The sequence below is a fragment of the Manis pentadactyla genome, chromosome 3, assembly GCF_030020395.1.
Source record: "Manis pentadactyla isolate mManPen7 chromosome 3, mManPen7.hap1, whole genome shotgun sequence".
Taxonomy (NCBI): domain Eukaryota; kingdom Metazoa; phylum Chordata; class Mammalia; order Pholidota; family Manidae; genus Manis; species Manis pentadactyla.
In genome coordinates, this window is record NC_080021.1 from 152,992,005 (window position 1) to 153,007,419 (window position 15,415).

Sequence of the window (15,415 nt, forward strand, 5' to 3'; positions counted from 1 at the left end):
AGAACACTTTTCAAAACACTTATATTAGATTTTCACTACTTTGTGGTTTACAAAGCTACTTCACATGTAATAGAATGTTTAATGAGCACAAGACCATTCAGCCCATGTTTAATCCCTCTAATACAAATCTTCATTCAGAGGCTAAGAGAAATATAACAGAAACTAAAACCCAAATTATGGATAAGGAGAACATCTGAGTTTTTTAGGTTCTAATATTCAGTATGTTATGTCTTCAGTTTATCTATTATCAGTAGGATCTCTTTGCTCTTTGATAATCAGAGCCATCAACTTCTTTATCTAAAAAGAAATCTTAAGATTATGTGGTATCTCACCACTATGAAAAATAGAAAACGTCTGAAGCTGATATCTTCAGAATAATTACTCATTGTAAGATGTGTGGAAGTTGTCTTGGACTATAGTCATACAGCTTTAAATTATAAAAAGGATAGTTTGGAGATGTAACAATATATTTGCAAGGAATAAAATAAATGGATTCTTTTTTAACCTCTTAAATTTTCTCATCTTTATAGATTCTAGAAATTCTATTAGATTATCTGAATGTGTAAAATATTTTATTTCTTGTACTTATGCCTGGGAACTTACTCCCCATTAGCAAAGCAAGAGTCTATGTCATCAGTCATGAATGCAGTTACATTTTTATCAGCAAACTTTATATGGGAAGGAAATATAATCTCTCTCATAATTCATTGAAGTAATTGTGCTGCAGAGAGAAGAGTCTTGGCTTTCTTTTGGCAGCTTTGAAGTCTATTTTTCATATGAATGGTGAAAAAAAGTGCTTTTTCAAAATGAATCTGTGATAGTGAAATGATTCACCATGTAAAGTGTTACCTGAAGAGGATTCAAACATTGGCTTGTAAATGTATTCTAAAGAGGTGAAATATTAACATGCATTCATATGTTTACTATGGCATTATTTTATGAGGGCCATAAACCAAGCAAGCAAGCAAACAAACAAATAAAACAACCCAACATTTCAAATAATACAGAGGACATGAATAAACTATGGGACTGCAATCTAAGAAAGAGGCCATCATTAGCCCTGATAGTTCACAAATATTACTTAGTAGTATACCAATATATATCCTCTCATAGTGTTAAGTGAAAAAAGTTGGTTATAATAGATAAAAATAAAATAAGATAAACTATATCCAACTCATCTAAAAATACATAGAAAAAAACCTCTGAAAATCTATCAAATTTATAATTATGTTAGGCTTATGAAATTATGGGTATGAAACACAATTTCCCCTTATTATCTAAACATTCTTCAATTTTGTTATATTTATAATTGAGAAAAAAAGAAAAAGGAATCCGGATATGTATAATTAAGATGTGGAATAATGAGTTGGTGTTCCCCACATGGGCATTGTTTATTCTAGTAGCCACAAGGACATGGGGCTATTTCAATTAAATTTAAGTAAAATTAAAAATTCACTTCTTCAGGTGCACTAGTCATACTTCCAAGTGCTCAATAGCCACATATAGCTAGGCCAACTGAATTGGACATAGCAGATATGTAGCATTTCCTCACTGCAGAAAGTTCCACTGGAAAGAACTTCTGGCTCCTTTTAGGCATTCTAAAACAATTTGTAAACTGACACAGAGGGTTTAGTGAAATGCTCAAGATGTTTTCTGGGCAACAGTAGGCCACTAGGTTGTTCCTGTCTTAGAACTCTTTCCTAAGTTAGAATACCAGCCAGACTACATGTTGTTCTGTCTGATGAAAGGGCCACACAGTCAGTGAGCTGTGGACTAGATTCACAGGATGGCCGCGAAGCACAGTCTGTCTGGCAGTTGTCTACGGGCATGCTAACGCACAAAGGAAACACGGCGAGATTGGTTTGTTTGGTCTAACACCCTGGGTTTTCCTCTCTGCTCTTGATAATGCTTACAATGTTAGCTCCTATTCCTGTGTCCATCTTAAAGTGTTGAGCTGGAGAAGTTATTTTTAGGGGGGTTGGTGACTGAGAAAGCTAGTGACTGGGCCTGGCTGATATGGGGCTAAAAGAAAGCCAAAACTCTTAGTCTATTCTTAAGAACTCTGGCCCTGGATCCAGTTAAGAATGTGACAAAGGAATTGGTCATAGCCTAAACTCTTGAGGAGATTAACTACTTGTTTATTTATAGATCATTTAAAAAGAGTGTTTATTTCATTTTAGGCAGTATTTCAAAGCAAGTAAAATACCTCTATAGAATGGAAAAAAATTCTTAGGCAACTTGGGTGTATCTTAATAGCTATTTGAGAGGGGAGAAAGCAGTTATGGTAAAATAATATCCCTTACACAGGTGTTGCCGATTTTATGTGAATCTCCTAAAAGTGAGGGGCAAATTAGATTTGTGCATATCAGTTTGCTTCAGTGTAGTAGAGGTTACAATCCTTAAATACTGGTGATATGAAAAATTTTGTTTTGATAGAGAATATTCATTGTTGAGGGCATTTACCTAAACTAACTTTGGGAACATCAATAGGCAGTGAATGGAGAGCTATATAAACATATTTGCAAACAAATAGTTTTAAATAGTCAAGTAAGGATCAACATTATTACTTAATTTTTATCATAATAAAGATAGCCATTGCCCGTGCTCATCTGTCTACAGCAGGTGTTACAACCTCAACACTTGATATTTTGGCCAGTTAATTCTTTGTTGTGGTGGACTCCCCTGAACTGCACGATGTTAAGCAGCAACCCTGGTCTCTAGCCACTACATACTAATATCACCCCCAAATAGTGACAGTCAAAAATATACCCAGACACTGCTAAATGTCCCTTTGGTGGAGGGGCGTGTATGTGTGTGTGTGTGTGTGTGTGTGTGTGTGTGTGTGTGTGCAAAATCTCGGCTGTCAACCACTGGGGGGTGTGGAAAACTGTGGTGTGGATTATAAAACCTCAATTTCCCGAAAATGAACTAAGATACGATATGAAAAAGAACTTCCAACATCAGCACTCTCGGGAAGACTCATGACAGAAGATGATCAGCAAAAAAAAAAAACCCCAACAAAGATCCACGCACTGCTACAGCTGTAGATGCACTCATCCCACCAGCTCCTGGACTTGCCATGGGAATGATGAAGGAGATATCTAAGCTGGCCTGTGCATACAGTAAAACAAAAATTGGACTGGATCTATACTGATGGAACTCAACCAAGAATTAGGAGAAGTACAAATTGTAGCGCTCCAAAATCTTACAACCACAGACTATTTATCGTTAAAAGAACATATGGGATATGAACAGTCCCCAGGAATGGGTTGTTCTAGTTTATCTGAATTCTCTCAGACTGTTTAAGTTCAGTCGGACAATATCCACCATATCATAGATAAGTTTTCACAAATGCCTAAGGTGCCTAACTGGTTTTCTTGGTTTCACTGGAGATGGCTGGTAATTACAGGTATGCTTTGGTTAGGTAACTATATTCCTATTATGTTAATGTGTGTGCACAATTTAATTAGTAGTTTAAAACCTATCCATGCTGAAGTTACTCTACAAGAAGATATGTCAAAGAAATAATCAATCTTCCCAGGTTTTCTTCTGCCTGCTACTTCTATAGCTTTTCTTCTTCCTACCTAATCACAACCTTTAAATAGAACTCGTGCCACATGTCAAATTTACCGAGTATCATAATTCTTCCAAGTGGTAAAGACACCTCAAGACAAATGCTGGGCATAGAAGCCACAGGGCATAAATATGCAAAGAAGTAAAAAGCTAACCTTTTCAAACAATAAGGCTTCTCTCTCACTTACCAACTTAACATTTCCCTGTATGGCCCCGGAAGATGACTGGTTAGCCAGAGACGGGTAAGATTCCTCAAGGGAGGAACAACCTAAGACAGGCACAGTCGCAGGGGGCCATCTGGTGAGAAAATGGGGATCAGCAGAGGTGAGGCTTAGAACCTCCCCCCTCATGTTCTGAGAGAAATCTTCTGCATACATGGATGTTTATTGCCCTCGTCTAGCTTGGATTAACACATAGTCTACAGGCACACACCTGATCATCTACATTTGCTCTCTTACAACACTAAACTCTGTTTTCTACCTTTATCTCGTATCTACCTACCACTTCAGCATTTTATTAAAAATAATAATAATAGAGAAATGTGGTATCCACATATAAATCAAGTTTAAAAATCAAATGAATATTCATATTTGAACTGACTGTGTATAGTTCATAATGCATGAGCAAAACCGAAAGTTTCTGTGATGACTGCCCTTGCACTGTTCACCATGTAACTTATTCACTATGTAAGAATTTGTATTCCATGTAAGAATTTGTTTGTTATGCATCAGAAGATTGGAGACTGACGAAAATTAGGCTTGGGGTGGATTAATGATTGTGCATTGAGTATTGACCCCCCTATACAGAAATTTATTGTGGTTAACAACTATTTGATCAATAAATATGAGAGATGCCCTCACAAAAAAAAAAAGAAATACACACTTCCAATGGTAAAATAAATAAGTAACCGGGATGTAATGTATAGCATAAGGAATATAGTCAAAATATTGTAACAACTTGGTATGGTGATACCTGGTACCTAGAATTATCATGTATATAAATGTTGAAGCACTGTGTTGTACACCTGAAACTAATGTAATGCAATACTGTTGTCAACTACCCTTCAATTAAAAAAAAAAAAAAACCTCAATTTATTCTCTCTAGTGAGAATAGGACAGTTTACATTTTAAAAGCAACTAGATTTTCTCTGCCTCTGTAGGTCATGGGGTGGTATTGTTCTAACAAATACGGAAATACCGTCAAGCCCTGGAAACAAAAGACAAAGGGGTAAAAATGCAGGGGAGATGGAGTAACACTCAAGCTGCAGAATCATCCTTGAGATTATCACAGCTTCACTGCTCCAGTTTCCTGCTTCTGAAAATTACAAAATTGTCAAAGCACAATAGAATCTTTTATTTATTTAAATTTTTCTCTACTACCTCAAAACAACATAAATGACCTAAAGGTCACTTTCCCCATAGTGTATCATTTTAACTGTCTTCTGAATGGGTTGGGTGGGTGGTGAGGGGCTGGGGAAGGCAGTGAAGTGGAGAGAGAGGGTCTGGACAGAAATCCAGCCACGGGGCTGTGTTAGTCAGAGCGGCTGGACTGATCCTAGGCCTGGAAAAGTCCATGAGAGTTCCTGGTAAAAGGAAAAGTAGAGAAAGGAAACTCAGGGAAGAAAAAGTACAGAAACAGATATGTCAGGAACTTATTTTCCCAAACTAAATCAGGTTGGATTTTTAACAGAATTCGGGTTACTGACTGTCACTCTAAGAGGTGTACAGTTTAAAGGGCCACCAGCACAGTGAATAGGGTTTGCTGAGGAAGGGAGGAAATGGAGCTTTGCAGGGAGCTGTGGCGTACACAATCACAGAGCTTTGTTGGGCAGTTAAAAAGGATTGTTTGTATTAAATAGCTAAATACTGCATGAATTAACTGGTTTTTCACTGTCTTTTAAAGTAGTTTCCACAGCCTCCTCAACAGACACAGTTGGCAAGGTTGCTGGGTTCTTCCACCACCTAATTTTACCAGCTGAATAGTCCCAGTCAGGCCTGTAATAAGTGTGTGAATGATAGGTTACAGAAATGGCCTGCTAGCTTCGTACATTTCAGTGCTGCATGCCAGCAATACCATAAATCACCCATGTTCACAACCAACCTTGTTTGCTTCTTGTTAAAAGCAGTAGACTGCAACCATTTAGCAGAGGGTTTGATTCTGGGTTAAATTTAACTTTTCTTCCAGTGGGGTTAAAAGCCTTTGAAAACATTGGTACAGATAAATTTGGATCCAGAGAATACAGAGATGGTGGAATAATCATTCACGAAATTACTATAATCCAGTCAGTGAAATTTCAGAGCCCTTCATTAAGACACTGCTGACACAATTACAGGATATACTGTAGAATGCAATTGCATTCATTCCGCTGTTTGACCAGAAGTTGTTATAAGAATTTAAAAAAAGAAAACAAACATAAAGTAAAACGAAACAAAAATTTCAATAATAAAATATTTGGCTAAAGGGGTAGCATTATCACAGATCCCTAAAGACAGGCAGAGTGGAGCTTTATCTGGAGAAATGAGTGTAAGACATTAATGCTTTTAGAATCTCAGCTATGGTTTGGGAAATGTTGCTAAATTGAAAGAGCATGCCTCTGCAAATACTATATTTAGTCTTCAGACAAAAGACAGAATGAGCATGTCCTTAGCTGACCAATACTTTTTTCCTTATAAGACCCTTTTTTTTTTTTAAAGACCCATCTGATTTAATTCAACTTTTGGCTTTGACAGGCAGCAAGGATTGAGCAGTTTCCAGCTTCTCCCAGTGTGAAGCCTTTCTACTCATAGGCCTTCTGTTCTGAGATAGCCGGCATGCTGTGGACTTGCAGATATATAGCCAAATTTTTTCATTGCTACTTTGGTGGTAAATATCCAGATCTCTCAACTCACAGATTTCAGAAATCTGTATTATTTGTGGATCTTTTGGTCACTGTAAAGGAAGGGGAGATTCCAGAGAACTCAGAATCAGTCATGTTTTATAATGAAGGCCCAGAGACCTTGTGGTGGAAACTCAAGGTCACACAGCAGCCAGCTGTAGACCCAGACATGAAACATCACACTCCAAATCTCTGATAGGACATATTTCATTATACCAAACTGCTTGTTTTCTGCATTTTGTTTTAGGTATTTAAAAATAGGATTCTGAATCACTATGTTGTACACCTAAAACTAATATAGTGTTATATATCAATTCCTCCTCAATTAAAAAAAATGATTCTGAAAGGCATGATCCCGGAACTGCCCAGTTAATAGCAGTGGGCCAAACATGTCTTTGACCTGTGTTTCCAACCAGCTTCCTACCATTTTGTCGTAGTCTGTTGGTAGAGAATTTTTGGTAACATGGCACTAGAACCTGAATCTGGTATAAATTATGGCTGAAATTCAGAGCCAGTCATTATCAGGGTGTGGCATTAGTAGTCTCTCCTCTCCACAGCAGGTGTCCTCAGCTCAGTGACATCCTTCTCTCCCTTAGCTGATGACTGTACCTCTTGCTCCACACTGAAAATTTAGGCCCATAGGAAAGAACCCCCTCAATTCAGCACATCCATAGCTACAACCTTATCTTCATTTGCACTTATTTTCACTGCCTTGCCTTTGGTTTGGGAGCAAGGTCCATCTGACTGCCAAGTTCATGCTCTTCTCACTATGAAACACAGATGCCTAATCCCACATAACCAATATTGAGGAATCAAGTGGAAAATAAACACGAAAAGCTTCTGAAAAAAAAAACAAAAGAACATTCGACAAAGATAAGATGGTATCATTTTTAGTGTTTTAGAATCTAATCCCACACCCTAAAATTGAGGACTTATCATATATAATTATCCCATAAACCTGTCATTGTCACTGAAGGAAAATAGGTGTGAATGCCTTCCTGCTTTTTACATATTGTTCTCTGGGGGCAAGTGGCCTGAAAACAAACAATGCTGGGAGGTGGACATATAATGTGGTTTATCATTGACTCACCTCCCTTAGGGAGGATCTGTGGCCAAACACTTCATTGACCAACTTAAAATGAACAATTTAACTGTCATATTCAAGGATGGACATCCTAACACAGAGCTATTGCTGCGGCTCACTTGGATGGAGATACAAAAATGTCAATCCTACCAGAAAACATGGCAGAACACAATCAATACACAGCAAAAAGGAAGCATCTAGGTCTTCATCTTGACCCTCAAGGACTCCTCCCTGCTCTGGGGGAACCTCTCCTGGGTCAGAAGACAGCGAACACTTGAGCAGTGCCTGCTGATACCCAAACAGAAACACTGCCTTTGCTCTGCTCATCTGAGAAGACACAGTTGTTGGCCTGTTTCACTGATTCCCAAGGCAAGAGTATAGATCCTTGATGTGATGAAGAGCTGTGGCTTAAAGCTTACATTACACATCCACATTCATGACCTTATCTTCATTTGCACCCATTTTCACTGCCTTTCCTTGTTCTGGGAGCAAGGACAGCTGACTGTCAAGTTCGTGCTCTTCTTGCTATGGGACACAAACCTTTTTGAGCAATGTCACAGCTTATTTAGCAACCCCTACCAATAGATAATTGCGAAGTTCCCATTTCCTCAGTACTGCAAATCTCACTGTGATGAATATCAGTAGCTAAATCTTTATGCGTAACCGAGATTATTTCCTTATGCTAAATCCCTAAAAGTAGAATTGTTATGTCACATGATATGCATGTTTGGGGACTTTCTTTCTGATACATGTAATTAGATTGTCATCTAGAAATATTATATCAATTTACTCTCACACTAGGGCTTATGAGAATTGTTATTTCCTTGCATCCTCACCCCTCCAGGCCGTGTGTGTGTGTGTGTGTGTGTGTGCGCACGTGTGTGTGTATGCATATATATAGCTTATATATGCATATATAAATATATTTTTTTATTTAAAATGAAAGCTTTATTTTTTAATTGATAAACTGAATACAAGCAATATAAGTATACAGTATGAATTCAGCTATTAATACGAACATCACACCTCAGAGTATTTTATTTTTAAAATATTTTTATCCATTTGATAGAAAAATGTGCTATTCTATTATTTTAAATTTTCTTTCATTACAAATGAGGTTGGATATATTTAGGCATTTATTTTCCAGTAGTATTTCTTTTTTCTGATTTGCCTATATATACCCATTGCTCACTTTCCTATTGGTTGGTTTACCTCTTGCTTATTGAGTTACTAGAATACATTTATATATTAAATGTATTAAGAGATTGTCATGTACATTGCCAACTTTTTTTCTGGTCCGACATTTGCCTTTCAGACATGTTTATTAGGCAATCTTTATTTGGAGAATGAAATGTCTTGGTCTGAAGACTGAGATAATGAATTAGGCAGGCCACAAACAGTAACGTGTCCTTGGCTATTGTATAGACACACATGTAGCCTGACGTTGAACAGGAATTAGAAGCTCACGGCCTGTCAGTGGTGTGCTGGGAGATGCCGTGGAGAAGTGGGTTTTGGACTATCTGGAGAAAGGTTTCTACTAGAGGTAGGTACTCAAAAGATGGAGCAGAAAATAACCAGAGAAAGTCATTCCAGAGAGGGAGAAAGAGAAGGGAATATCTATGTAAAAGGAAGTAAGATATTCCTTCCTGGGTGAAAGTAAAAAGTCCTCACTAATGTATGAATTGTCAATTTCCAAGTAAGTGAATGGAGCTTATAGCTACAGAGGCCAGCAAACATTCTCTCAGTCCGTGTGCTCAGAAAAATCAAACGATTCCCCAGAGAATCCAGTATGAACATCAAAAAATAATGTTGCCTCATCCAACAATCTTGGGAAAAGATTTCCCTAAAAATGCAGCCATTTTAAGACTGTGAAATACTCACAAGAGTAGGAATGTGGAGGGAGGTACAGTGTTTTCAGATTCATAAACAATCCTCAGAATATATGTGTGCTTAATTAAGCTTTTTAATAAAATGATGGGGAAAGAATGTCTATGCTGTCTTCCCAGGTATCTCTACAGTGCTAGGAGGACAAATGTGGTAATCCATCAATATTCCATGAAGTTAATTCCTCAGGAAAGTCCGGAAAGAATGCACTGACATCAACACTCCCTCGTGTAAGCCGTGTGTTAACAACTACCAGCTGTCCGCATCAGTCTCTCCAGTCATTTCCCCATTAGTTGGCATGAAATGCAGAAGCCCTCAACAAATACCTGAAAGGAAATACAAGAGAAGGAAAACCAGAGCATCTCACCCTTGTCTCCCTCATATCTAAAGGAATTTGGAACTCCTGCCCTGACAACTGACACTGAGTGTAGCCTGTAAACCTGAAGAGGAGGCTCCTTTTCTATATTTAGTCCCTCTATTTAATTTCACACCAAACCTCATTCCGCTTGCAAGTGTAATTGTCCTTGCTCTGTTCAACAGAACCACCCTAATCTGTTCTATAATGTATTGATTATCTTGTCAGTAATTAATGATCTTGCTATTTCTACTTTGCCCTCAGCTGCCCTGCTTTAATAATGCTGGGACATTAATATCCTGGAGCAGCCATTTCCCAGTGTTCCCAGACATGTGAAGTGATAGGACATTTATCTCCGCTCATGTATCTTGTCTACACATTGGCTTTCTGGGCCCTTAATCCCTTTCTAGCAGGATGTCTTGTTATTAAATAGCCACCTGTTTAAAAATCTCTTCAGAAACGTACTAGACTTGCTCTTATACTTGAACAAACTTTTCAGTATTGCCTTTAAACATTTTAGAACCTAAGGTATGTTACATCTAGTTGCATTTTCATTAGGAAAGGGCAAAGGAAGATTTTAAAAGCAGATATCCAAACCACAGACTTAAATTTCATTGTCTTTTTTGCTAAAAGGAGATTACTGTAAGAGAAGATAAGGAAATTGAGAAGGTTATCCACAAGGACTGTACTGCACAATATTAAAAGATAGTTCCTGCCATTAAAATATCTAAAAATATAACAGGAAGTAGAAGAGACTTACTGGTCATTTAAAAACATGTCCTTATTTCATAGAGAGGTGACATGACATTGTGACTTACAGAGTTAATGCCAGAGTCAAGAATTGAAGGCAAGTCTTCCTATTTATGATCTAGAATCTTTTACTATACAAATCTTATTCTAATAATTAAAACATAAGTTAGTGATTGGTGACTTATAAAAGATTCAAAGAGGACGGGGACTTGAGATGGGCTTTGAGAGAAGGGTAGGTTTTTCTCAGGCAAGGTGATTTCTGCAGCAAAATCAATGGAAAATATTTGCTGTTGATTAACCTTTGGAGGAAGCATTGAGGGCAGAAGGCACAGGTCAGAAGGCAAGAATCTGAGGAATGAGAAACTGCACTGGAGCCTAGATAGTAACTGAAGATGCATTTTTCAATAAGTTTGGAGACTAAAGGAATGGGATACGGTGGTAACTTGAGTGGGTAAAAGGCTGAAAGGAAGGTTTGTTGTATTTTGTGACCAACATGTTGGGAATAATTTAGGAAATAAGATCCCAGAGGAGGCAGGACGGTGAGATCAAATGTACAGATGGATGATTGGTTTTGTGTAAGAGCAAGGGTAATACTTCCTTTGTCATAGTCACCAGGTGGCAAGGAGAGGCAGGTAAGGGGTTGGAGAGGAACAGAATTGAAGCAGCTTATGTTGAATGCCTTCATTCTTTTGGGAGATGAACCCATGAGCATGTCCTGGGCCTGAGGCAGGGAGGGTCATTTCAGCCATGCAAGTGAGAGTGGATCTGACCACCCAGGGCATAGGGGTTGTGGAAAGAAGTCAAGGAGAGATTACATGAACAAGCTTTGCCAGCAGCATGGAAAGGACAGTGAGGTTTAGTCTTATTTTCTCCAGTTGTGCTGAGAAGAGTGAGGGGAGGGGGAATGAAAGTAGCTCCTGAGGGTTCTCAGGGGTTAAGAGGACCATGGTGGGAGAAGCCAGAAGGCCCTGGGGGTGGTAGAGAATGAATGTGGAAAAGAATGCATCATCCACCACAAGCCCAAAAAGGAGGCTGGAGAAGCTGGGTTGTGGAGAGGGATGGGATTAGGAAAATCAAGAGGGCTGGTCAAACCTTACATCAGTCTTTGGGAATAGGGAAATGGTGCAGTGTGAGGACGGGAAGTTGTTTCAGTGTCACACCTTTTGGTTTTATAAATACCATAAGAAGCCCTAAACCAGACTCAGCATATGTGTCTATCTGTGTCCTTATAACCACTCCACCAGGATATTCTTGCCTTCATGTATTCACACTCAAATTCCTTGTGGGATTAATGGCTCAGGGGTTGGGCTATAAGTGATTTTGGTTTATATGATCTGAAGGCAGAAACAGTTAATCTCCCTTCTTCCTTTGATGGATTTACTTTGTTCTTCCTTGTCATCAACACATATTCATTGACAGCTCAGTTCTCTTTCCAACTATTTATTGAGTATCCACTCTGTCCAAAATCGTGTTCACTTTAGAAATAAAAAAAATAAGACATGGATCTCTGTTTTCCCGAAGTTTGCCATTTGATTAATGTAGATAGGCATGTAGGGAAACAATGTCAGTATAGTACATTAAACCCCATGCTAGTAGTATGATGCTAACGGGGGCTACACAAGGGTTCTATGCCAACTCCTCTGAGAGACTTGCCACCTTACACAAGGCTAAATAGGATTCTTTAATGTTGAACTTACCAGCGTTGCTAATATGTTATTGTGCATCATGAATGTATGTGGAAGAGTAGAGATCTGGTATGCAAAACCTTCCCCAACTCATTTGAACACAAAACCCTTTTTAAGTGAATGACTCAAGGGATTTATATGTCAATGGGACATACCCAGAGAAGTGGTGACATAAGGTTCTTGCCAGTGGGAAAAAAAATGTATTTATATTTTTCAGACTGACAAGATAGGGGTTCCCTCCAAGTCCATAAATGACTTTTGAAGTTTGTTTTTTAATACTATTAACAGAGTAAAGATGTAGACTTAGAAGGGTTTAACAGGAAGATTTTAATGACCTCTGAGCTGATCATTAAGCTAGACTTGGATGAAACAGAATGTCTGGTCATTCTCTCATTTATGGGCCATTTAACATTTCTTTCTCCTAAAGAAATATTTAATAAACACAATATTGAGTTCCTCCTGGTGCTTCTAATTAACAGACCACTTAAAGATCTTTGTTAAAGGGAACACTAGCTTTAGGAGAGATTGCAGGAGCTAATATATGCACTGTAGTGACCAAGCATAATGTTAAACTAAGGATTTGAACATATAAAGGCTAATGACTATATCTATCATTATGGAATTTCTGACAATGACCTTCTAGTCTCTCTTGACACTTGGCTTTCGGGAAGGATTTTGGAATGAATTATTTCCTCTCTTCACTATCCTCTTTGCTGTACAAAAGTGTCAAGGTAAACTCAATTACCTGCTCTCTATTTAGCAATGTGCTGGGGAAAAATAGATCAAGGAAATCATTCCATGAGTCATGCCATTTCAAATGTTTCTAAAATATATATATTTTTAATTCTAGGCTGTCATGATAGTATAAAAGCATACATTTCATTAAGAAAGTCTAATATTACTAAAATAAAGATTTAATCCTGACCTGATTTTTAGCACGTACTGAAGAGATGTCACCTATTAATCCTTAGGAGAATCAGGACCCAGAAAAAACTGTCATTCTTTGTCACTTTCTCTCTCTGTTCAGCTAAATTTAATAAATGTTATTAGCTATGTGCCAGGTGCTATGCTGAGAGCTTTACCTGATGCATCTCATTTGATCTTTACCATAACCCCGCAAGGAGGCACTACTTGCATATCCATTTTACATATAAGCTAAACCGAGGCTTGGCAAGATCATATAACGAGCCCAAATCATAAAGGCGTAAGTGGCAGAGAATCCACATGTCTCTAAAGCATTAGGCTGTATTTCCCTCAATCCCAGAGCCCTCCTTTGTCAGTGCTGAACCACATTGAGTTTTGATCCCTCCTAGGAACCAAATTATTTCTAAAAGAAAACCACTGAGTGTTAATAACAAAGCCCTATAAATGTTTAGAAATCTTGAGTTAGGGCTGGGCTCCTCCCCTTACCTAGTCTGACACTTTCCATGTTAGCTGGGAGGCAGAAAGGCATAGTATAAAAAGCATGGATTCAGGTTTCAAAAAGACCTGGATTTATCACTTAGTAGCTGTGTGCTGTTGAACAATGTCCTTAGTTTGCTGCCTGAACTTTCCTCATCCCTTCAATGGGGCTATAATGCTTTCCTTCCTAGCGTCCTGTGGTATCAAATGAAGCAGTGTGTGCCAAGCACTTAGCATGGTGGCTGGTTCACGGGAAGTGTTCAATAATGTTCCTATTGCTGGAAGCTGGTACATTATACAGAATGTATCCACATGGCTACTTTGCTGTAATGCTCTCAAGGAAATTCTTTCCATTGCTATCATTCCTTAAACAAAGCTATATATTAGAGTCCCCATCGAGCACTAGACTATTTAGGGGAGATAGCAGGGAGTGATTAATCAAATCAGCCCACTGGGTAAGAACTAATAGAGAAAAGAAAGGTAAAGAAATATGCAGAGTCGAAGAGGTCTGGGAAGGCACAGATAAGGTGCGCGTGGGTGTTAGGAGTGAGGAAGGATAAACAGGAAAGGAGGGCTGAAAGTTTTGACTTCTTTACAGTTCTGTCAGGCTGCCTCTCGCTCAGCTTTGGTCTCACATGACAACTCATGGAGAGGTGAAAATAACTCGTAAGAGGAGGTTATACTAACAAGCAGCGGTAAAAGATTACGGATTCATTTTGAATATGCAGCACAGATACTCAAACATATCATCGTACCATTTCCACCAATGAAAACTAGGAGCAGGAAATTGGAAAAGAGCAGGATAAAACTTGGGCGTGGCTGGGAAAGGGGGTGGGGCTGGGGCTGTCGGCTTGGAATGGAAGAAAACCTGCCACCAGTTGAGAATAATCAAACAGAAATTTGTTAACCCAGTCCAGCATCTGAGAACGAGCAGAACACTATCGGTTCCAACATACCTTGGCAGGCATGGGCTTCTTAAAGGTGATTTCGGCTTGCAACCAAACACCCCGTGGGGACTCCAGCACAGACCAGATCTTCTCTTGAACCACATGGTTCTCCTCAAAAATGTAAACTGCAAGGGTGTCTCGCATTTTTAAAAACCCATAGATGGCGTAAAAAAACCGCAGACAATACTGCAAATTTCCTGGCAGGGAGGGGCCGTAGAGTCGTCCAATGTAACCAGGCTGAGATGTAAACTTTGTGTTGGCCAGCAGGTAATACCCTGTGAATAGGACAAACCACTGAGTGGATCAGCAATGAGAACTTGAATGATCTAGCCCAGATTATCACGTGGGAATATTTGGGTAAAGTAGTGGAATTTGCCGACTGAGATTATTTCCATTGACTTTGAATCAGAGAAAGTACTTTCTAACATCTATGGCTTAAATGACAGAAGATACCTATGTGACTATTGTAAATAAGCCTCCAATTCTAAGTAAACTTCATAAAGCAGTGTACATTTCCAGTTGCATAGGCTCAGATTCCAGTTATCCATTAGAATTTATACTTTTAATGAAACACCGATGGATGGAATCATTTTGGGGGCTCCCAACCAACTGACTTAGACTGAGTGCATGGCACTGTGTCTGCAAGGCCCAGCACAGACTTTTCCATCCTATCTCTGCAGCGATGGCAGTCCTGGGAACTTTGGTTATTTCACATGCGTGGTGTTATGAACTGAGTTGTATCCTCCCCCAAATCTGTTTTGTTTCAGGCTGTCATTCAGTCCAAAAATGTCTCTCAAGTCCCCTCTCTGTACAAGAAAAGGACCCAAAGAAGGATAATTATTTCTTCTAAATAACATAAAG

At 38.7% G+C, this 15,415-nt stretch overlaps 1 protein-coding gene across 5 annotated transcripts in view; it reads right to left on the minus strand.

Annotated features, from left to right (window-relative positions):
• Positions 1–15,415, minus strand: part of MAMDC2 (MAM domain containing 2) — a 127,457-nt gene that overhangs the window by 25,671 nt on the left and 86,371 nt on the right. For 4 of the 5 annotated variants that reach the window (XR_005026386.2, XM_036893464.2, XM_057498587.1 and 1 more), the window contains one exon: positions 14,564–14,829. The exons of the other annotated variant lie outside the window; for it this stretch is intronic. Coding sequence is in view for 3 of the 4 variants with exons in the window: in XM_036893464.2 (XP_036749359.2) it covers positions 14,564–14,829 (266 nt within the window). In the remaining variant the exon portion in view is untranslated. The remainder of the gene's footprint in view (positions 1–14,563; positions 14,830–15,415) is intronic. 5 annotated transcript variants of the gene reach the window in all.